The sequence below is a fragment of the Aethalodelphis obliquidens genome, unplaced genomic scaffold (genome assembly GCF_003676395.1).
Source record: "Aethalodelphis obliquidens isolate GAN/ISIS:26980383/991018 unplaced genomic scaffold, ASM367639v1 scaffold42, whole genome shotgun sequence".
NCBI classification, from domain to species: domain Eukaryota; kingdom Metazoa; phylum Chordata; class Mammalia; order Artiodactyla; family Delphinidae; genus Aethalodelphis; species Aethalodelphis obliquidens.
The window spans coordinates 5,153,607-5,178,070 of record NW_020837986.1 but is presented as its reverse complement, the minus strand read 5'-3'; the positions used below and the strand labels follow the sequence as shown (position 1 = coordinate 5,178,070).

The 24,464-nt window shown below is 40.8% G+C and overlaps 1 protein-coding gene across 1 annotated transcript in view; it reads right to left on the bottom strand.

Moving 5' to 3' along the window:
- CHD6 (chromodomain helicase DNA binding protein 6) overlaps positions 1-24,464 on the bottom strand; it is a 172,467-nt gene that overhangs the window by 67,721 nt on the left and 80,282 nt on the right. Inside the window, exons 12-18 of the mRNA XM_027078281.1 lie at positions 21,100-21,221; positions 19,605-19,848; positions 18,239-18,415; positions 17,422-17,565; positions 14,219-14,474; positions 13,221-13,431; positions 2,876-3,071 (exon numbers count right to left, since the gene is read on the bottom strand). Of these exons, the coding sequence (XP_026934082.1) occupies positions 2,876-3,071; positions 13,221-13,431; positions 14,219-14,474; positions 17,422-17,565; positions 18,239-18,415; positions 19,605-19,848; positions 21,100-21,221 (1,350 nt within the window). The remainder of the gene's footprint in view (positions 1-2,875; positions 3,072-13,220; positions 13,432-14,218; positions 14,475-17,421; positions 17,566-18,238; positions 18,416-19,604; positions 19,849-21,099; positions 21,222-24,464) is intronic.

Below are 24,464 nucleotides of genomic sequence, written 5' to 3'. Positions count from 1 at the left end.
CAGAATACGTGCATATGTGTGAACGACTGTGTCCAAGTTAACATGACCTAACTTCCTAGCAAGGACAGTACCAGGGAGCCGCCTGGTTGAGTTTTCTGCTCTGTTAGGGATAGGAATGCATTTCGCTGATTTTCACAGCTGATTTAGCTGCAGTCCTGTGAACCACATGATGGTCTCAGCAACCTGCTCTCCAGACTCTGTCTTCTACATCACATTCCCAGCACGTGGGTGAAGGGCAGATGCCAGGGAGAGTGTGCTGAGTGCGCACCATTCGGGGGCAGTCTCCAGCTCTCGTGCTCTCCTCCCCACGCCAAGCAAGCCGAGAACCTAGCTCCGTCTCTGGGGGCAACTCAGAACAGCCCACCAATCCCACTCACCAATAACCACAGACCCAATTCCCTGCCCGAAAATTACTCTATTCTTGCCAATTCTTTCATTCCTACCTAGTCTGGTCAGACATCTCAAAAATAAAGGAGGGTTTCCTCGTGGTTACCAAGCTGTAAATAAAAATAACCAAAAAAGCAGCCAGTCTGGAAGACCACAGGTTGAGGAATTCTAACTCTAACGTGGACCTGGGGCTGTTCACTGACATCGACACTCATTTACCTTCTGCTACGTTCTTCTACAAGTGTTCTCCACTCCTAGCTAAGTCGCCCGAATGTTCATGGTCTTTGTTTCTCCACTGAGGTTGAGCGTTAGAAGTTCAGAAACTGACTTGGCATACAGAACTCTCACACTGTCCAATTTCAGTTTGGACTTTACTGCTATTCCTTTACTCATCTCCTGCTACTCCTCCAGCAGGGGCCATTCCAAAGTTGCTCCCTTCTCCCCAGACCCTAATTCTGGACAGCGCCACCCACCCCATCTGGCTGGTACAGACAAATCAATCACCTCAGAGGACTTTACCTTCTCCTTCAGGCCTGGTCATTCTCGTTCTTGCTTTTTCCATTTCTTGGTATTTCACCTTCAATGTCTAGACTTCACTAGGTGAAGCATGATGATTCCAAAATCTCTGCCTCTGACAGTGACCTGTCTCTAAATGCCAGCCCTATGCTTTCAGTTTTTCTCCTGAAAGTCCTTCAGGCGTGCCCAGCTAACACGGCCTCCAAACGGCCACCCGTTTCTCATACCGTCACTGGCCCAGGTTCCGAGCCTCACAGTCAGGTGAGCACTGCAAAGGAGCACAGAACTTTACAGGGGTCAAGAACTTACTACTTAAGGAACCATCTGTCTCAGGGTTGGCAAACATCTTCTATAATAGTAAATATTTTAGATGTTGTGGGCTATGAGGTCTCTGTTGCAGTACTCAACCCTGCCACTGTAACATGAAAGCACCCAGAGACAACAGGTATACAAATGGGTGTGGTTATATCCCAATGAAACTATTTTAAAAGCAGGCGGCTAGCCCGCTGGCAACAGTCTCCCCCCCCGATCCACATCACTATCCTAATCAGGTTCTTGCTGGTGACCTGATCAAATAGTTTCTACTGATTATTATTACTTTGGCATTGACTATGTTAACTCCTTTAAAAATTGGTTATTTGAGAAAAAAAATATTGGTTATTCGTCATATCTAGCAAGTCATCTTTGACCGAAATATCCCGTCACCAGCAGAAAGGCCTGAGGGGGAGCTGGCCATAGCCACTGATTTTTCAAGTTGGACGTTGAACATAGTGCCACAGAATTTGTTTTACGATGATTTTTTTTCCTGCGTTTTACCCAGCTGTCACCAACATAATAATTTAGAGCACTGGTTTTTCAACTAGTAGATTGTTTTCTTCAAACAAAATGTTATTTTGAAACTCGTTAAATGAAAAAGACAAAGCAGAATGACTCTGTGTGACATGGTAGGTAGAGAAGAAGCCCGGATACCCATCACCTTAGCTCCTTTTCTCTGCATCCCTTCCCGGCAGTATCCCCTAGGGCACCTCCTCAGTTTTGTGAAACAGCAGCCTTCCAACTTCTCTTATCAATCACCTGTATCATGAAAAAGGTTTTGAGGTCCCCAACGCTCTCTGAGCCACACACTCACACTCTGAGTATCAGCAGATGTCCCAAGATCCAATACACACTCAGGATGAAGTTTGCTGTTAATGATAATGGATGTAAAACTGTCATCTAAAATAGCCTTCTTGACAAGTTAGAATCTTTCGGACTGACTTATTGTGCAATCTGGCTAGAATGTCATTGTTTTTACTTTCACACGGGGTTGATGAGGAATTCTGAACCAGAAGTGTTAGCTCTGTCATTTGCTTGTTTACACTTGCTTTTAAAATGTATTAGCTCCAATCTTTGCCATAATCTTTTCAAGCCACCATTATTCAGTTTGGTTAAAACGAGCAAATTTAATCTGCAAATACGCTTAACCGGGCCCACATCAACCCTACTATGCTGCATTCACTGGAGAGCAAATGAGCTACTGGGGAAGCCTCAGTCACTCCTGCCACACCAGGGAAGTTTCCTAGCCCTCTGGGTCATCTCATGTACTGTATACGACATATGACCATCTAACAGACAAAGTGAGTGAAAACGCCAGAATCAATCCGTATGTCAAGAATTAGAGAATTAGTCAAGCTTCGTATCTTTCTTTATGTCTGATGATAAACAGTAGTTCCAATCTACATTTGGAGGCTACCACTGTGAAATACCATTTGATTTGTAGTAAAAGGGAAGAACCACTTGGATTCGTGGGAAGGCTCGATATTTACTTTTTATTCAGTTGTACCCTGACCGAGGCCCTAAGCCTGCCACCTGGCCGAAGCCATAGCAATAGCATGGAGCATGGCAGACACTCTCTATAGCTAAGCCGGGCCCTGTCATGATGTTCTTGGATTCAGGGACAGCTAAGGCAAACAGCAATCATCCTAACGGTTACCTGCAAGTCATTTTGTGGGTTCCAGTCTGAATCAAATATGATGCAGGTATCGGCAGCTGTGAGATTGATCCCCAGGCCTCCCGCTCGGGTGCACAGAAGAAAGACAAAGCGGTCTGAGTCTGGCTTACAGAACCGGTCGATGGCTGCCTGGCGCAGGTTTCCCCGTACTCGCCCATCAATTCGCTCATAGGTGTATCTGAGGGGACCCAAACGAACGAAAGCCCAGGTGTTAATCATGACTTCAGTGGAGAACAAGAAACAACGCAGGAAGCTGTTGACTAACGGCCTTAAACCCGTCACTTCTAAATATGGACCTAATGTCAGAGGTCTAAAAGAATCCCCCCTCTACATATGCAGCAGGGCAGACACCTAAAACTGCACTGCAATATGTCCCCCTCTCTCAAAACAAACGAAAACCAAATCAAAACAAAAAACCAGCCAAACTACGGAGGACTAGAGGAACTGTAAACATAAAATATCAATCCCCACTGCCCAGGCAAACTTACTCTCAAGTGTTTCCCAATTTTCTTGCACTGAATCTAATCATAAGACCAGGAAAAGCAAATAAAAGCCTCAACCATCTACTTTCAGTAGAACTCGTAACACGGAATCAGAGTGCGAATCAGGCTCCATCTGCTTTTGGATGGACTGAAAATGGGAAGCAGACTGGATGGACAGGCAGTCTTTTCATGTCTGGGTTGGTCATTTCTATCCTAACAGTTCCTCAAAGCTTCAGAGGTAGAAAGCAAAACCTCCAGGTTTGTAGCTGAAACCAAGGTCTTCTGGGCAGCATATTGCCAAGCAAGTAGGAAGAAATCACAGGAAAGGTTTCTGAGCTGTGTCAGGTTGGAAAGAAGCCAGGAGAATCTTTAGAGGAAAATAAAGTGAGGAAGCAAAGCTGAATATCATTAAGAAGGCATATACCTGTGTAGAAAGTTAAGAATTAAGGGTGAAAAGCATGGTGAGGAGAAGGTAAAAGGAAAGAGAGTAGGAAATTAAACTGCTATGGGAGCCTATTAGCATCTGTCCATCCAATTAGAAAACACAGAAGGTTTGTTTATGATGGAGATCATGTAATCAGCACAGAATTAAAACATCGTACCAATCTGGATAGCTGCTTAGTCTTATTTATTTCTTATTTACCCCTTGACAATGAACAAATTAATATGGGGATGCTACCCTGGGCCCAATTTTGACCAACAAGCAAGAACTGGTTGGTGAAGTATATGTAATAGGAACCATGTGAGAAAAGGACGACATCCTAGACCCCACGATAGTCAAGAACATGAATCCTGACAAAAACCTTCTCAGCAGCCCAGAATCTGGGAAATCAGATCTCTAAAAATTCAGATAAACAACTGGTAAGAGACTAAGGATAGATCCTCTAGGGGTAGATGACTCTGGCGGGGAGTGGCTCTAGATAACTAAATTGGGCAACATGATCCTGACTTCCTCGAGTAAAAGGAAAATCCACGTGAGCAATCACCCAAGGAAATACAGGTAGAGAGAGCAGACCAATTCAGGCTCAGAAGGGACACGCACAAAGCAAAGACCCAAGTCCAAAAAGACTGTCTTCTTTTTACAAAGCTAGAGTGCACCCACATCTGGAATTACAGATGCAGATTCTTCCTTTCTTCTTTTTTAATGCAATAAACTTAAGAATAATACATGAGACTACAGTGGCAAATAAAAGCAGTGGTGGTTACAGGATTGTCATGAAGGCAGACTAAGAAGACTTTGTCCTAAGCTAAAAGCTAAGGGTCATAGGTTGAATTCTATACAACTATGAAGCAGTCAGATAAAATTATCATCTTTATTAATATCAGCCACAGCAACAATATTAGCAGTAAGCTCCTAAGTGCCAAGCTCTGTGCCAGGCACTGCGATATGTGATACGTGCTTTATATGCATCATCACATTTACTTCTGGCAATAATCCTGTGAGGCAGTTCCCCATTTTACACTTGAGAAAACATCAAGAACAAAAACCACCACCACCACCACCACCACCACCACCACCACCACCAACAGCCTCACAAGCGAAATAACTTGCTTAGTCACCCAGCTGGTAAGTGAGATCCATTTGACTCAAAAGTCCACACTCTTAACCAGTTTGCTGTATGGCCTTCACATTGTACCCTATATTTCAATGCAGTAGGAAGATTTCCCTAAAAACTTAAAAGACAAAAATAAAGGTAAGTAAGAGACTCTGGTGAACTTGGAAAACCTGTAACTCTATCGGAAGGTTAAGAAGAGAAACTACAGATATCCAAAATGACTGCGATGAATCAATGCACCTAGGAACTGAACCGAGTTACTCGTACGTTTGGCCACGTATGTGATGCAGTGGAAGAGGCACAGGATTTGGAGTCAGAAGACAGGGTTGAGATTCAATTAAATGATAGCTGCCACTACCCCACCCTCACACACGTGAACAATTAGTGCTGCAGGCATACAGGACTCAATGTTCTTTGACAAGACACCCCTAAACCAGCAGAGAGGAGCCAGATGCCCACAGATCTGAGGTGGGGAATGAGCATACTGTTAAGGAGGAGGAGAAACCAATAAATAGAGATGATATAGCTCGGCAATCACCTAGGGAAAGAAATTCCCATAAAATTGGATAGTGTTTGGCCATCTATGATATAACACAGTTTTAGAAATTGGGCAGGATGATTAGAACGTTAATTCTCATTTCTATCACTCAGTTTTGAGGGACTGCTCTCGAAGAACACAAAACTAAAATAAAAAGCCGGTGATCTGAGAGTTCAATTAAATTGTTCCTCACTCCCGAGCCAGATCCTTTGGCCATGCCCTCACCCCTGTATGAGCACGGCATGAAATTAAATGGGAACAAAACCAAACTGACAGCTGGCGTGACAACAAGGCTCAAGAACAAAGAAAATCTTGAAGGCTAGTAAATCTGAGTGAGGAAATCAGACATCATTAAATTTTCGCACCAGACATCAGTGCAGCAATTAACCCTTTGTGTCAACTGCATTCTGAACAAAATCCCTAGGAGCTGATGTGGTCGATCAAACTGTAATTCTGAGTCGCTGTCGAATATCAACAAGAAGCAGGTGGCACTCTGGAAAACCTCTGGGTACTCGGGGGGTGGGGGCGGGGGTGGTGGTGGTGGAAATGACACGTTTTTGGCACAACAGGAAATGTTTACCTCAGAAGGCCTGAAGGGAAATGAACAACCTCATCTCCCAGCAATAACCAGCTGGAGAACATAAAGAGTGAAAAAAACACACAAAAACCTGCCGTTCGTGACTGCCATAAACATATAAAATACTTACAATTAACCTTAATAAGAAATAAGCAGGAGTTGGCAATAGAGGTCATGTCGGTTTGGTCACCGTGTCCCTAACACCTATAGAGGTCTCAGCACAAGGTTGGTACCTTATAAATATTTACCAAATCAACAGTGTATACAGAAGACCTGAGTAAGTGCAGTGAATATCATGTTCTTCAATTCTGCAAAGACGTCAATTCTACCCTACTACGTGTGTAAAAGCCAATCAAAATCCCAACAAATGGATATAGGTACACATAGATAAATACAGATATGTAAATATATAATTTTTTTTTCTGTAGTGAGGACTGGAGTAGTCAGGGATATATTAAAAAATAATAATTCTGGGGACTTCCCTGGTGGCGCAGTGGTTAAGAATCTGCCTGCCAAGGCAGGGGACATGGGGTTCAAGCCCTGGTCTGGGAAGATCCAACATGCCACGGAGCAACTAAGCCCGTGTGCCACAACTACTGAGCCTGCGCCCTAGAGCCTGCGAGCCACAGCTACTGAAGCCCACGCACCACAACTACTGAAGCTGGCACACCTAGAGCCTGTGCTCTGCAACAAGAGAAGCCACCGCAATGAGAAGCCCGCACACCACAACGGAGAGTAGCCCTCGCTCACCACAATTAGAGAAAGCCTGCACACAGCAACGAAGATCCAATGCAGCCAAAAATAAATAAATAAATTTATAAAAAAAGAAAAGAACAATTCTGAACAATTCTGAAGTTCATCTGTAATAATATATGAGCAAAGGAATAGAAATATTGATCAAAAGATAGAAAGGGGGCTTCCCTGGTGGCACAGTGGTTGAGAGTCTGCCTGCTGATGCAGGGGACATGGGTTCGTGCCCCGGTCTGGGAAGATCCCACATGCTGCGGAGCAGCTGGGCCCGTGAGCCCAGAGCCTGTGCTCCGCAACAGGAGAGGCCACAACAGTGAGAGGCCCGTGTACAGCAAAAAAAAAAAAAGAATAGAAAGGTTACATACACACCCAGCAAACATCTCAATATATTTTATGCATACTGTCTTATATGAATGGGGGAAAAGATGGACTATTTAATAAACAAACAATCAAAAATATTTGGGAATAAATTAAATTAGACCCCCATTATATGCCCTCTACCAAAATTGTAGAAGGACTGAAGACTGAAATATAAAAAATAAATCAAAGAAGTCCAATTAAAGATTATGAATTATCATGTACATTTAATTCTTTTATCTCCTCAAATGTCTAGAAAAATGATAGGTAAAGGGATTTTTAAAAAAATGCATAATAATGCCTTCCCCCCAATAAACCTACAAACAGAACAGGAGAAAATTCTGGGACTTGGAAAGTAAACCAAGTGATATTTGATTTGAAGAAAGCAGAATCCCAGGTGAGAAATAACCTAATTCAATATGGCAGAATATCCAAAGGGATCAGGCATTGGTGGCACCAGGTATCCCTGAAAGTGGAGATACAGAAAGTCTAAAAACAAGGGAACTAACTGGTTGAATATCTGTTGAAGTATCTGTTAGCCTATCCATCATCCACCCCAGTGCTGAGAGGATAAAAAAGATCTGTACCTCTCTCTACCTTAGGAGACACCACACAGTTAAAGGCAGAGGTACCATACTAAAAAAGGGAAGAGAAGCAGAGATCTTGAGACCTCCCTACCTCTCTCCACCCCTTCCCCACAGTCAGCTCCCAGTTCAATCAAGTTCCCACCCTCTGGGCAGGAGAGAGGAAGAAAAACATCCCAAAGCACTGACACTGGAGGTTCCCTGATGAAATGGTCCAGCTAGACGGACAGTGTTCACAGATGGAGAATAAGGTAGCCAACAAGCTGGCCCACATGCCCAGAGCTTCTAATCTCTGGATAGTGCCTACCATCTGGCAGCCAAAACCAGACATCTGAGGAAAGCCTCTGACCTTTGAGGCTTTGCTTCTGGTGTGGAGGGGCAAGGTCTTAACACATCAATCCTCCAGTAAACAACCACCACAAAATCTGGGCAAAATACAAAAACAAAACAAATGAACAGAAAAACCTATCTGAGGGCACCAGAGGGTTAAGGAAAGCAGGCAGATTTTGGAGAGAAACAGGAAATTGTGGTTTTGGCCAGACAGAAGCCAGAGTTATGGCAAAGGTGCAGGGCAGCTATAAATCTTGATGAGAAGCCACTATCTTTCTGACCAGAGGCAGCAAGAGAAGGAGTCTGGGGCAACCAGGACTGCCAGAGGGTGAGGGGGGATTGCCAGAAAGTAAAGAGACAGAGATGGTGAACCCCACACACCGGGTATAAACTCTTTCTAAGTCTCTGGTGGACCTCTGACCCACACATGCTTGGGGCAGACTGAAAGTAGTCTGAGCTGAGATTGGAGCTGCTACCTACCAGAGACGCTGACAGCATTTGCATTTTGAGACTCACCTACTTAACTGCCTCCAAATAAAAACCATCAACATCATCACAGCAATATAACAGAATCCTGAATCTCCACAACACAATATTCACAATGTCCAGGGGAAACATGACCCATTCTTAAAGGGAAAGACAACAGATGTCAAACCTAAGATGTTTTAATTAACAGACAAGAACTTTAAAAGCAGCTCTTATAATTATGTTCAGCGAAGTAAAGAAATGTACATAATGAATGAAAAGATAGGAAATTGCAGCAGTGAAACAAAACATCACACTAAGAAACAAATAGAAATCTTAGAACTAAAATAGAATCTCTAAAATAAAGAAAGCAATGGATGGGCTTAATAAGCATGATGGAAATGACAGACAAAAGAGTCAGTGAACTTGAAGACAGACAAAACAAGAGAGAGAAAAAGGACTGAAAAAAAAAGAAAAAACAGAACAGAGCCTATGGAGCTGTGAGACAATATCTAAAGGTCAAACATACAGGTAATTGGAGTCTCACAGAGCAACAAGAAAACAGGGCAAAAGGAAAAAAGAGAAATCAAAGAACTATTGACCTAAAGCTTTCCAAACTTGATGAAAGATCTACATTATAAATTTAAGAAGGTCAGTGAACTCTGCACAGGATGAATTTCACACATCAGTCAAACTGCTGCAAATTGAAAATTAAAAGAAAATCTTAGTCGTCAGAGTGAAACAATACATTATATACAGGGGAACAGCCACTTAAATGACTACAAAACTTCTCATCAGAAATCACGGGGGTGAGAACACAATAGAGTAACTTCTAAGTGCTGAAAGGAGGGGGGAAAAAAGCTAACCCAGAATTCTACTATGGAAGACAGAGACATAAACAAAAAGAAAAATTTGACTTGAGAAAACAGACACTGTAGGAAGATTGTAAAAAATCTATCATCATTAATCTCAGAATGACAAAACACTGCACCTGTGTGATAACCGGCTGAGTGCTATAAAGACTGAAAAATTACAGAAGAAAACTAGGAAATTAAAAATATAATTACACAGTGAAAATCTAGGGATTAAAGTTGGAAGACAGAATAAAGGTATTCTACCAGAGGTACAGCAAAATATAATGAGATGGAAAGTAGAGAAAAGAGAAAATTAGGTGATCAGACCAGAAGGTCTGACATGAATAACAGGAGTTTCACAAAGAGAAAACAAAACAGAAAGAAATAATGAAAGATAAAATACAAGAAAATCCCCCAGAACTGAAGGAACATAATTTCAAATGGGAAAGACCTACAAAGCATCCAGTTCAACAGACACCATACAAAATCCAGTTCATTGTCAGATTTCACAGGACTGGGACAAAGAGGGTATATCAAAGCTTCTAAACAGAAAAAACATGTCACATACACAGACCAGGAATTGGAAGGGCTGTGAACCTCTCAACAATCCTGGAAGCTAGAAGACAGTAAACTAACAACTTCAAAATTCTGTGGGAAAGTGACTTCTGACCTAGTACCTCAAACTCAACCAAACTACTGCTCAAGAATGAGAGTAAACTGAAAACATTCTGACAAAGTCTCAAATTCACTTATCATTCACCCTTTCTCAGAAGCTCCCAAAAGAGGTACATGGGATCCACCAACAAGATTTGACTCAAGAGGGAAGGAAAGAAACTTGTCAGTGTGATAAAGGAAGAGAGATCACAGATGGCAACTGTGTACTAGGCAGGAAGGGTAACTGCCCAGAGAGAAGAAAGAAGGTCCTGGGAGAGACGGCTCAGAAACGAAACTGATGTGCTTGAACGTAACAAGAGGAGATTTAGACAACCAGAGTAAATTTTGGAGCTGAATTATAATAAGTATATTTAAAAATATGCACCGAATAAAAAATAATTTTTAGCTTCAGGGAAAAATAAAAATTGTGCAAGAAAGAAACAGTAAACAGCATACTACATGGCTGAGCTATAACTCAGCATTTACATAAATCATAATAAACACTGAATATTAATTTAACCCAAAGTATTGCATGGCAGGTTGGGAAGATGAGAGGACAGGAGTTGCACATGTGGTAATTACGAGGGGCAGTGAAAGAAGGGAAATATTCATCTTCCATAGTGAGAACAGATAATACTTAAAACGGAAAAAAAAAATTACAGCTACTAACATTACTTAGAGATATAGCTATAAATACCAAAAGAAATAGCATAAGGAGTTTATATAGCTATAAATACCAAAAGAAATAGCATAAGGAGTTTAAAGTAAATGCTTCAGGTGGGGGGGAACTGGGGGTATGTGGTGGTATCAGGAAATGCTATTTTTCATAGGTCTAACAGAATAATTTGGCTCTTTAAATTATGTGCATGTATAACTTTGAAGAAAATTTAAAAACTAAATCAAAAAGAGAAAAGTAATGATGATATTAAAGTCAGAAGATCCTGTTGGGTGCAGAGCTGGGGTAAAGAAGTCATAAGAGAGTGAAAAGAAAATACTTCAGAATACTGCATAGTTGAGAGGTGGGGGAAGCCTTTTTAAGCATATTAATTTAAGCATAAATAAGTACTTAAGTTTATTTAAAGCTGTTTTAAGACTGAGAGATTTGACTATTATAAAATTTAAAACTTCTAAGAATAAAATAAACAAACAAAAACCCATAGCCATAAAGAAAAAGTCAAGAACAACACTGGGGAAGTATTTGCACCATATTCTTAAGTAAACAAGCCATTCTTATAAATTAATAAACAAAAAGGCAAAGAGTAACAAAAAAAATGGAGAAAGAACATGAATAAAGCAATGCACAAAAAGAGAAATATAAACAGCTAATAAATATGAAACTGTCATTAATAATCAGAAATACAAATTAAAACAACAGACCATAATTTTGGCTTACTGAATCAGCAAAGACGAAAACGCAAAAACAGTATTGATCAGAGTATGAAAAAAAAGTCATTCTCATACGCCATTAAAAGACACAGTAAAAATGTCTTTCTAGAGGGTGTTTTGGAAATATGTATTAAATGCTTTTTAAAATATACATCATAATGTATTCTAAGGAAATAACTGGAAACGTTCACAACGAATGCAAAGCGATATTCACAGAGTTCCTTAAAATGCTGAAAAATTGAAAACAACCTACAAGACAGAGTATCATGCAGATCATCAAAACTATGTGGTAGAAGAAGAATTAAAGAAAAAAGTTCAAAGTATGTTAAATAAAAAGGTGAGTTACAAAGCAGAATGTAAAATATGATCCCAATTCAAACAAATCAACAACAATAAATGTATGTATGCACAAAGAAAAAAAGACTAAAAAGATAAATGCCCAAGTGTGAATGGAAACTTCGAGCAGGTGGCGGCATTATAACCTGTCCCTAGTTTCAAGAAAAACTGTAATTTTTAGACAATTTGAAAATAAAAATAACCAATAAATGATAAGGAAAAATAGCATATAAGGGAGCTAAATAAAGACATCTGAACTTAGCAAAAGTCTGTTCATTACACATTTTGGGGTATCTTTAAAAAAAACTGCAAACTAGTAGTTGCATACATTTTGAAGAGTGAGATAATATATTTACATAAGAAGCAAGTGTTCTGGTAATTCATATATAGTGAATTTATAATATACGAAACTGCTTTCTAGTTTCAATATATTCTTCAAAGAAAAAAAACAATGTAAGTCTCAAGAATTCCTTACCTAGAGATCTCCACTACAGGGCTCTGAGAAATTCTTTTATTGCCTAATCCGATTTTGGAGAATTATTTATGTAATATTAAATGTCAGCATAACCCACAGTTAAATTGGTCGTTTCCTTTAATACTTTTTCTATAAATTACATGTTATAAGGACAAACAGACTCTTTAAGGAGCAGAACATTTAACACAACAGAGATTTGCTATGATGACTATATAAAAATAAGGATGTCCTTTAAACCTAGCAATGCCTTGTCTAATAGTTTCTAAGATCTGGAGAAGTCTTTATGATTAAGAGTAAATTTTAAAAATCCATTTGCCATTCAGATGATTGATGTATCCCAATGACTGGAAATGGAAGGTACAGTGTATAATGTAACAAATGTAGTACCCATATAGACTCCAAACAACCCACACATAACACCCCAGGCTTTTCACCTGCATAAGTAATGGAACTTAGGTTCAAGGAATTACAGGAGTATGAACAAAAAAATAAGCTGGGATGCCATAGTGAGTGCTATCATAAAACTTTAGAGCGTTTGCTAAGACATAAAACATCCCCAAGTTCTTTTTCTGGCAGTTGTCAGCTTGTGCCCTCCTTTCAGCAACTTGATACAGTGATGCTTTCCAGGGTGTATTTTTCTCATCATTATTAAGGGAAAAAAACAACAACATTATTTTCTTAACCTTCTGTAATGCTAACTGAATTGTTTCTTCCAACTAAAGAGAATATAAATAAACATGTAAAAGTTATTTTTTAAGCAAAGCAAGGGCTCCACATCATAGGCTAGGAAATTCACTCTAGACAGTTAAAACTGGTCATAAGATTCTACTCTGAATTTTAGTCTATCTTTATGAGAAGATTTCTTATGTCTCTTTTTTAATGCTTTTTTCTTGTTAAAACATAATTTTTGAATGAATCAAAAAGGCACCAAAGAAAAGGAACTGCTTGCAGTGCTTGATGCACAGCTCTGACACAAGGCTCACCTTCTCTGGATGAGATAATCTTCCAGGATGTCGAGACAGCGCACCATCTGGGAGAAGATGAGTACTTTGTGGCCGCCAGCAATCAGCTTAGGGAGCAGTTTATCAATCAGCACCAGCTTCCCTGCTGCCTGAATCATGGCCTGCAGCTGAAAGTCGGGGGCATCAGGGCTGTGGGTTTTCCGGAAGTCCTCCAGAATTTTCTCCTCTGCCCCTGAAAAAGAATGGAACAAAACTATTCTCTGAACAAACTATAAGAGTAATAGCTACCCTCTGCTTGACAGAGCCTAGAAAAAAATGAAATGAATTCTTAGGTCCCAAACCAACAGTCCAGTGAGGCAATGCTGTGTGTCCATCCCATGCCCTCAGCAGAGGGCTCTAGAGGCGGCAGGGCTGTTCTGCAGAGAACACAGGTGCTCTGCTTTCCTGGGAAGTCTGACCAAGGAGAGGAAGGATCTGAAATACCAAGCTGACTTAGGCAAGTGAAGAAACCTTCAGAGAAAGCTGACAAAAAGACACACCTCTCGTACCATAAAAGCTTGGGATCAGTAAATCCAAGCCATATTTTGATATAAAATTTTATAAAAAGTTTTATTGTAAAATAATAAAAAAAACCTTCCAACACGTTCTCTACTCAGTATAGTTAACTGTTAATTTATCTGCAGAGAGTTTTAATCTCATTGCACCATGATCATTTTTTCAATGAAGTAACACATCTCCCTGCACCAAGTGGAAAGTGTGGACTAGACCGCAGGTACACAAAGGACAGCAGGCTGACAATTGATATCCACCTTCTGATGGGCAGAGAATTGGTAGAGGTAGGCTCAAAACAGGGCTCTGTATACTCACTGGCCAGACTGCTTAGGCAGATCCATCAACCTCTTTGAACCTCAGTTTAATACTCTGTAAAAAGGTCAGAATACACACCCTGGCATTCCATGGGAACTTGATAACATTAGACTGCTGGCGATCAAGATGCCTGCCCCATGTCCCCCACTCACCGTTGATCAGGTAGGGGTGGTTACAGCACTTCCTCAGCTCCATCATGGTGTTGATGAGATTGGGCATGTTGTGCTGATTGGCCCCCTTGGTCAGGAAGGAAAAGTTCTTCTCCAGGATGGCACGGTAGTACTTCTTCTGGATATTGGTCAGCTCTACTTCGATGATCGTCTCTTGTTTGGGAGCAAGGTTCTTTTCCACGTCATCTTTCAGCCGCCGAAGCATCATTGGTTTGAGGATAGACTGCAGTTTCTTCACCTGCCCAGGAAAATGAGACCTGTTCACCTGCCCCAATCCCGATTCAATAACCGTTACTGGGGTATTCCAACATTCACTACAATCTCTTGAGCACCTAATCATAGTACTGTGGCAGCAGATTAAATGAAAGATCATGCCTGATCCCTGAACATGACGAGCTTATAATAGGACTGAAGGGAAAAAAGGGATCTGGTTTTAATTCGCAAGCAATTACTGAGAACCTATGTGGCAACCTTACAAGATACAAAGGGAGAAAGATACAAAGACAGGACCTCTTCTGGATGGAGAAAACAAACCTCTCTCTCTCACACGCACACTTGTGCAGCAATTACCTGAGGAATATTTTAAGCCACGTTAGAAGGTACAAGTGATACCTTACAAAGGGAAGATGCTGAAAGAACAAAGTGAGAGGCAGATGGAATCTGGGGGTGGGCAACATGGATGAAGGGGGTCAAAAGGTACAAACTTCCAGTTATAAAATAAATAAGTCCTGGGGATGTAACGTACAGCAAGGTGACTCTAGTTAGTGATACTATATTGTATATTTGAAAGTTGCTAAGAGAGTAGACCTTAAGACCTCTCATCACTAGAAAAAAGAATTTACGTATGTATGGTGATGGATGTTAACTAGATTTATTGTGGTGATCACTTTATAATATACACTACATATACTGAATCATCATGCCATATATCCGAAACTAATATAATGTTGTTGTCATTTACATCAAATTAAAAAAAGAAAAAGAAGCAGAGGCAATCTGGAAATGGATTCCTCCTACATCTAAATAACGACAGCAGCAAACAAGTTTGGGGGTAGCACTATGTAGAGCATTAATGTGGTAAGGTGACACCTCCCACTCCATCATGCAAGCTGTCATCTCAGGGGCACTTTGAGCCTGATCATATGCTTTGCTATGATTTGTCTGTTCTTCTCCTAACGGTCCAGGCCTGGACAGCAGATCTCTACGCACTTGACCGCACTGGCACAGGGACTTGCTCACTCTCCCAAGAAGAGGGCAGAGAAGGGATTCAAAGTCAAGGCACCTGAGTTCACCCTGAGCTAAAACATGATACCAATAAGATTAATCCTGGTGGGAAAATAAGAGAAAAGGCAAGTGCAAAAGATCAAGTTTCAAGTCATAAAGAGCTGTTCAAAACTTTCAGAAGGGGTAGATTCTGCAGAAATAAATTGTGGGCTGTACCAATGCTTCCTGATGAAATATAAAGTGATTTACAGAGAGTGATTTAGAAGAGTTACTTCCTGGAGCAGGTTTTAAACAATGATGAATATGCTTTACTTTATAACCAGATATATAGACAGTTGGTGCCGTTTTTGTGGTTTGCTCCTAACTAACCCCAATCTTAAATCTAATCCATTTAATGAATGCTTTGTTTTAGCAATCATGGTACTTAGGATTGTAATCCCCCAAATGGATAAGGAATTACTATGTAAGAACCCAAAGAGGAGAGACACAGCTAGGTAATCGTTAAAGACAGGGACAAATGCCAATCTGCCACATGCTGGATTCAGCTTTTGCCCTTCACTTGGTTCATACCTTGAATCATTTAGAGTATACTACATGCCAGACACTGCTGGTCAATACAACAAACACAACTTTGCAGAAGATGTGGGCCTTGTCCTCAAGGAGATCATTGTCCAGGAAGAAGAAAAAATGCATACCACAAAATAAGTGCAATGGGAGAAGAGGATGCATTTCTAATGGTCCACAAATGGAGAGAGGGTTGGAGCTGGCTTTTGAAAGATCAATAGATACTGCAAATGTCGAGAAGTGGAATTAAGTTTGATTATTCACTGCTCTCAAAGTCTGACTCGCCACAGAAGAAGAAACAAACAGACTGGGACCACAGAGTGTACTCTTGATTTCTCTGTTAGTGAAATTCCCAAACCTTCTCAGTTCCCAAATTCTCGGCCCCAACCCACTCTCACACCATTGCTAGATTAATTTAGCAGAACTAATTATTCCTGCAATCAAAGCCCTGCACTGCTTCTCTAATGCTTACCAAACCCTTCAACCTGTCTTTCAAGATCTTCCCACAATATGTCGCTAAACTCCTCCGGCTTCATACTCCTCAATTCATCCATCCTGTTTCCAGCTCAACCCAGACGATTCCCAACTACTGAATAAATTCCACGGCTGATTATGATTATTTTTTTCCTATGCAAAGCAGTCATCATCTCTCTCTCTCTGCCTACTGAAAACTTACCCACCCTTAAAAGTCTATTCTCAAATTATACTTTCTCCATGAAGCCGTTCCTAATTTCCAAACAGATGTGACCTTTCTCGCCTTTAAAAGTCCTCAGCTCTATTAACTGTTCCTCTTACGGCATTTAAACTTGTCTGCCTCATTTCTGCAATGTCCAGTTGAGATTTCTACCCGTAGTAGATAGATTGGTTTGTTTTGAAACAGCTTTGAGTCTAATAAGCTAGACGCAGAACCAGATCTTTGAAAACAGGACATTTAGTTGATTTGGAAAAAACTGGACTTGCCCACTACTCTGGTATATACACCTGCCTTCTTTTCCTCACTACCTGTGTATTTTGTTGCACTCAAGAAAATGAGCCTGGAAACATGTTGCAGGTGATGGAGGAGGGATGAAGGATGAAGAAGGCAGAGGAGGAGGGAAGCAAGCCCCTGAGGCCAGAGCTATGAACAAAATCACTGAACTTACATATGAGATCAGTGAAGGCAGGAGGCCAGATATAAGGCATTTTGGATGTTGATTCATTTATTCTTTGGAGTTATAAGAACTGCTAATAATCAGTTTATCCTCTTCAACATAAACAAATGAAATAAAGGAGGCAATGCTCATTTTACGAGAGATGTGAGAACTTGCTAACTCCTGTCCCCATGGTGACTTGTTTTTCCCTTGATGGTGAGGGTCATTACCACATTGTCTCCTCAAATCCTTCAGGCTCCTATTTACCTGCTCCTCTGTTTTCAGATCTCCAAACTCCTCCAAGAAAGCAGTCTCTGAAGGAAACTGTGACGGCTCCAGGAAGTTGAGCAGACTGAAGAGCTCCTCCACCGAGTTCTGCAAGGGCGTCCCTGTGAGCAGCACCTTGTGTTCCTGCATGGATTCACAGCACGGGATGAACAGGGTCTGAACCACCAAAACAGCAGGTTTTGGTGGGAAAATGATGCCAGGGCATTCTGGGCTTTATTGGTGGCAATTCTGTTTTGCCAGATGATGATACTTCATCATCAATATAGGAAAGAGGCAGAGGTTGGTTATAAAACATGTGACTCTACAGAATAAGTGTGACAACATCAATAACCAGATCAACCTTCCTTTCACATCCCTGAGCCCAGGAGCAATTTCACGTTAGTTAAAGCACCCATTCATTCATCCATTCATTCATTTGATATTATGGAGTGCCTGCCTGCCACAGACTGGGCACTGTGCCGAGGAGTAATGCTGAAGGCCATCACCTTTGGTACCAGATCATTCAGGGACCTGGAAACAAGCCAAAACATCTTACATTTCCAGGTCACAAATTTCATGGTATTTAAGATTTCCCTGGGTCCCTCTGGGAATCAGTCTGTGGCAAAGGCCAAATTGTTGACCCAGTTCATAACGAAAAAAATTTGCTTCCTGCACGATCAGAGCCATGGTGGGCAAAAAGAAAATCTAGGGTGAGCAGACTGTGCACAAGTAAGCTGCATGCAGATGGCTAAAGAATGCTTCCTCTACTGTGAACAGAAGGGGCCTGTGTTTATGCAAAGAGCCTGCCAACTCTCACCAGGGCCATGAGCTTCAGGCCCTCCAGAAGTTTGCAGTTCCTATTCTTCAATCTGTGGGCTTCATCAATGATCACACAGCTCCAGTGAATCTTCTTCAGCTCTGGGCAGTCTGCCAGGATCATCTCAAACGTTGTAATGACGACATGGAACTTGAAGACTCCTGACAGTGGGTTTCCCTGAGATGACAGAAGCAAAGACAAAGCTTTACGCAGGGCCAGAGAATCCAGCTACTGGGTTACCAGCTGGGTTAGAGGAGGCAACACTATAAATGCTAGGATCTAGGTGAGAGCCAATAAGCACTTCTTCTTCAGTTGAGAAGAGAGAGAATACGACAATGAACCAGCTATTTAGACAAGAGAGAGACCCCATTACATCAATGAAACAAAAGCAAGAGAGCACGTACCCTCACAAAAGTGAGACAGAGGAGCCATGTGGAAGGCCGAAAAGGAAGCTTTTTATTTATTTACTGTCATGATAAGGAAAGCAGATGGGTGCTGATTCACACATTCCCAGCCAGAAGCTGGTCTATGCATAGCTGGAATGCCCAAGGAAACCCTCTTTGCTACTTTTCAGGTAAAATTAATTTCACCTTGTAACTTGGGTTCTAGAACAGATTCGACATCATGATCCTGATTCACCCAGGACAAGTGCTACCAGGCAGGACACACCTTTGTCTTTCAGCCTATCTTAGTGCTACCATCGCTTTAAAAAGCAGAGCTTCACGTTACAGCACGTCTTAAATTTCTTCTCAGTGTCTCCTCCTGCTGTCTGTGAAACCTCTGGGGTGAGCGCTGCCTTTCCTCTGAGTTCATTTAATTTTCACCTTATTTATAAAAACCAGTGCTCCGAACAAACATACAAGGATACTCAGCAAAGTGAGATGTTCAAAAACAAAAATGTCTTAAAAAATTCTATTGTGCCTTTAACCATTTGTTTTCTCTTCATCCTTCCACGTCAAATCTGTTAACCTTCCCTCTCTCTCCAAACTCCCTGGCTGAGAATCCTTCCTTTGTACACGAATTCCTCCGCTCACTTTCTTCACTGAGCACGTAACAACTCAGATAAAACCTTGTGCATGTAAAAGCAACTTCGTAAGCCAACCAAGAAGCCAAGCTTTCCGTGTCCTAAAGAGCCTCTGGTATATGTCAGAGTGGAAAGCATGCCCTCCAATTCTGTGTTTTATCACAAATTAAATCACCAGGAAGGAGTAAGAAGTCTACCGCAATAAACATGTGACTCTACAGAGTAAGCCAACAGTAACCCAATGCAGGGCATTAAACTCTGGAAGACAAGGGACGGAAAGGCTGTTTTGAACCATGACGTCAGAAAGCTGTCCCAGGTCTCTGTGACGGGTGGAGGGCTCACCTGTGCATCTCGGTACACCATCTCATACTGCTGGATCATCTGCCTGCTGATCTGGCTGCCGTGGTACACGATGGCGTTCATCTCTGTCCACGTCCGGAACTCCCGCTCCCAGTTAGTGATGGTGGAGAGCGGGGCAATGATGAGGAAAGGGCCGTGGATTCCCCTGAGGAATATTTCTGAAAGGAATGTGATGGACTGGATTGTTTTCCCTAGGCCCATCTCATCAGCCAAAATGCAGTTTTTTCTGCAGAGTAAGAAACACAGATATTTCATCATCAATATAGGAAAGAGGCAGAGGTTGGGTATAAATAAAAAGATACTTCAGAAGCGTACCTTGACCTGTAAGGTCATCAGTGAAGGTTTTATCAGCATTTTCCAGAGATACAACGTAAGCAAGTTTCTATTATCATTGTTCACACCCTGCCTACTTCCAAAAAGGAACTATTGCAACTTGTGAAAAAATACGTGAAATAGGTCCATTTAAGTATAAACTAAAAATACCAAAAATTAAAATAATACTGAAACAAGGAGAAAAAAAAAATGCCTCAAATCTAAGCCAGTTTCTCTACCTGACAAACTTCATGGAAGCCAAGGCAAAAACAGAAACATAAGTTGCATGATTCTCATTGTCTATTACTTGCGTTATCAAAGGACAAACTTTTAACCCACATACTAAGTTCCGTGTCAAGAGTTAAAAACGCTGGTCTCCTGTGGTGATCCAGAATCATGGACTGCACACAGCTGTGACCCTGGAAGAGTGTGGCCCCTGTCCGGTCTTGCTCCTGACTGTACCGGTGGGCAACCCCAGACCTGGAGTGTCTGAGTGAGCTGTGCCCTGACTCACACTGTGAACAGGTGGCAGAGACAAGGCTAGAACACAGGTCTCCAGAGTTCCAGCTTGGTGTGCTGTTCCACTACATATTGTCTTTAAAAATCGACACCGGGGGTACACTCTAGAATGTTAAGAAAATCTCGACTCATCTTTCTCAAATTTCATCTGTTTCATTTAGATTCTGATAGGAACTAAAGCACAGAGTTGAAAACTGAGTATTTCAAGTCTAGGCCACCCATGGCTCATAAACAAGTAGCAGAGTCGGGGCTAGAATCCAGATCCATTCCCCTTTAGAGCCAACTTTTGCTGAAGGCTGGGAGATAAAAAACAGTTTTAAAGGATCTTCTGGGTTTTGTTTCATCTAGGTTGAGCCCAACCTTTTGGTTAGACTGGCAAAGAAAAAAAAAGGACAAAGTCAGTGATGTCTAAAGATCACTCCTCTTGGTTGGAGAAACCAAACCAAACCAAACCAAATCTGATATAAAAAATAAAGTCCTGGTGTGCCTGATGTGCAAAGATCACCACCAAACCAGTGGCTCCGATGCACTCCCTTGCCGCTCTGCTATTGCTACTCCATGCGGGCTAAGCCCACAATCTCCTTCCAGGCACAAACATCTGGTAGAAACATCATCCCTGAAGACAGGACCGGTTCTGCTTCCGCACCTGTTATACCAGTTAAAAAGAAGCCAGTTCATCCCCTCCAGCTGGTACTCCCGGAGCTGGTTACTGTTCTTATACTCTCGAGACTTCTCAAGTTTCTGCCAGGAGTCTGAGGCAGGTCGCTCCTAGGGAAGGAGAGCAGAGAGCACAAGACACAGAGAATGATGCTTCAGGAGCAAAATGTGCAGAGGGACACAGGGCAATGATGGGGAAGGTGGTAAATCTCAAACGCTGTCCTACAGCTGGCTGCAAACTGCAGCTACTGTCTTCTGATTAATGAGCCAGTCCTGTATTTTCTAGATTTCAGCAGATTAAACTAAGAACACCTCTATAAAATTTGCAAGCAATTAATGAAGAAGAGAAACAGACCCACCTAAAATCTTGATTAAGTATTATATTGCTTTATTGAGACTCTTAGAAATCACTCCCACTTACATTTTAATTTCCCTACAAGCCAGTATTAGTCAGGTTTTTTAGTTTTCTATAGACAGAATTTTTTTGTTGTTGTTTGTCCTTGTGGTATCAGCTCAGGAAAATACACTGGGTCAAATATTTTCTTGATTAGTTTCTAGAGTAAAGCCCAAAGCCTATATAATCAAAACTGTAAATTCTTTAAATTCACCATGAACATAATAGCAATCTTATTTTATTTTCCCATATGAAACACCAATTTCTAAATGTAATTGATCTTTATTGATATGAAATGGCATTTTTATCATATAAGTTCTAATATATCCAGGGAGCTTTATCTAGAGTCTTCATTCTGTCCTACTGCACTGTCTCTTATTGCAATAAAACCACACTTTTGAATTACTACAGCTTTATATCTGATGGGGAATTATTTTTCAAAAATGTCTTGGCTATTCCGTCTTATTTAGTATTCTGTATAACTGTAGAATCAATTTCAAGTTCCCTTAAAATTCTATTGGAATTTTGATTAATCTGGGGAAAATTTTAATTTTTAGGTATTAAGTCTTCCCACCTAAAAATTTTGTTTATTTATATTATTTGGACATAGACTTGATTATTTTGCTTCTAGACAAATTGAGCCCCTAAGCTGACACTTCAAGGTCTTAAAAATAAAATCTTTTAGCTATGCCTATAGGTATATAAATGAGAATTTTGAGATTTAGCTTTTCTAACAGCAATTGTAGTCTTTGGTAGTTCTACTTTGGAGTATTACAATAAAGTTTACTCCTGAAATATGCCATTAACTAAAACGAAGCCTTCCACTTGTGAAATTTAATAAAATATCCCCAATCATTTCATATCACTGATATTTGGAGATAAGTGTAATCTGTCCAATCTGTTCAGACCACTGAAAGTGTGGTCTTTCAGAAACTTACACACCACAACTTACCTACAAAATTACTATAGCTGTAGTTAGGCTAAGCCCCTTGAAATAGAACTCTGTTGAATATTACTATCAGCACATAGGCAAAGGTGTTTTTAGAAATAAAGGGGAAAATAATTTATTATGTCAAAAAATTAATTTTAAAGAGAAAGCTCTTAAGCAAAGATATTCCTATAGAAACTCTCTTGCTCTGTTCCCTTAAAGAAATTACATTCTTCTCAACCTACAGGAATCATTCAGCCTGGATCCCTGAAGTCCATGTAACTCATTTTAATGGCACTCTACTCTACTACATACTATGGGGAGACTTCCTGGAATGTTCCTCATCTCTAGCGACTGAAGTGGCTCACTCCTAGCATTGCAGATTTCTACTTTGCTGCCTTGGTAGCGCTCCTGATGTAGAGGCATCACGCTCTAACCCAGTCACTCCTCTGGGTTTTCCCTCTTTCTCCAGTGCTAAAGGTTTTAGTTTTACATCACCATTAACATGACCAGCCATCTAAGGATAAGGCTTGAAATCAGCTAGAAATTCCCGATGCCTAGTCCAGTTGGCTCCTAAGTGGTACAGACTACAGCAAGTAACTTACCCCAAGGCCCCACAACCTTTAGTGGCTACTATTAAATTCAGAAGAGAACTGATTCTTGGAGTCTCCAAGGTGGGTCTTGACTATTAAATGACTGCTACTCTCTTTGCACAATCGTTACTGACACTCATTTCTTGCTCTCCCAAAATTCCATATCTGACCTACATGTGACCAATTTTTTACCAAAAAGCTTTTAGTGATGGAATGTCCTATTCATCAAGAGTGGTAGGGTTATCTCTAAACTTCAAAGCCCAGGATAAGATCCCTTAAAAAAAAAAAATTATTCAGTTAAAGTATCATTTGGAGCCAGCCCTTCTCTTAGAACATAAAAAGACAACTTTAATTATATTTTGAGCTACCATTCCAATTTAGGATGAGAAAAATTTCAAAACATACCTTCTAAATGAGAGAACAAATAAATTAGAAACCAAAAGAGACAGGTGTGAAATGATCTCATAGTTCACTGAGAGATGAGGAGGACAGGAGCATCACAACAGCAAAGAAGGAAAGGAAAAGGGAAACTGACTGAAAACACTTGCATTCATATTCTCGCCAAGCGCAGGTAGTCAGTCTGAAGAAATAAGTGGGATTCAGGCTGAGAGAGTAAGAATCTTGATTACTTCTAGACGATAACTTAGAACTAGCTTCACAATGAAATTCTCTCGACTCTCTGCTCCCCCACTGGTTTGCTTCTGCTTTGGGCCACATGCCCCAATTAGCCTGGTGCCATATTTGTCCTGCACACACATGCTTCTTCCATCAGCCTGTGAGCTCCTGGGGCAGGGCCTGGACCTGCTTTCTTACTCTGTCCCACACAAGAATCAACCTACAGCAGGTGCTTAGTAAATGACCAACAAGTTGAATTTTAAATGGACAACTGTTATAGGAGAGGGTTGAGAGAAAAATTCATTAATCAATCATGTAGACAAACACTGTAAAATACACAGGTTTCTAATCACAGTTCCGCATCTCAAGATACCTCTATACCCTTCAGAGCCAAGAAACAAAAGCAAAACTGCTTTTGGATGGACTCCGACAGGGATCTAAGTTCAGTGTCAAAGTCTTGCCTTTGAAGTCCCAACTTTCCCAGTGATATATATAAAAACAACAATAAGGAACTGCATAAGAGTTTTTCATATAAAAATAGTGATTTAAAAAAAATAGAAAATGATCATTCCAGTCTATAGTTATATTCTTTCACAGCTCTGATTCTTTTCCCAAGTTAGTCACATCTTAACTGGGCTCTATCCCAATTCTGCCTCCTCTGACATTTTTGCAGCTTGGTGGTAATAATCCAGAATCAGAAAAACAAACCAATTCAACAAAAACGTACTGAAAACCTATGTTTTCTCTGCAAAGTCCCAGCGATCTATAGAGAAAGGACAGTTCTTCCCTGTAAGAATATTCCACTTGAGTAAAGGCAAAGGATA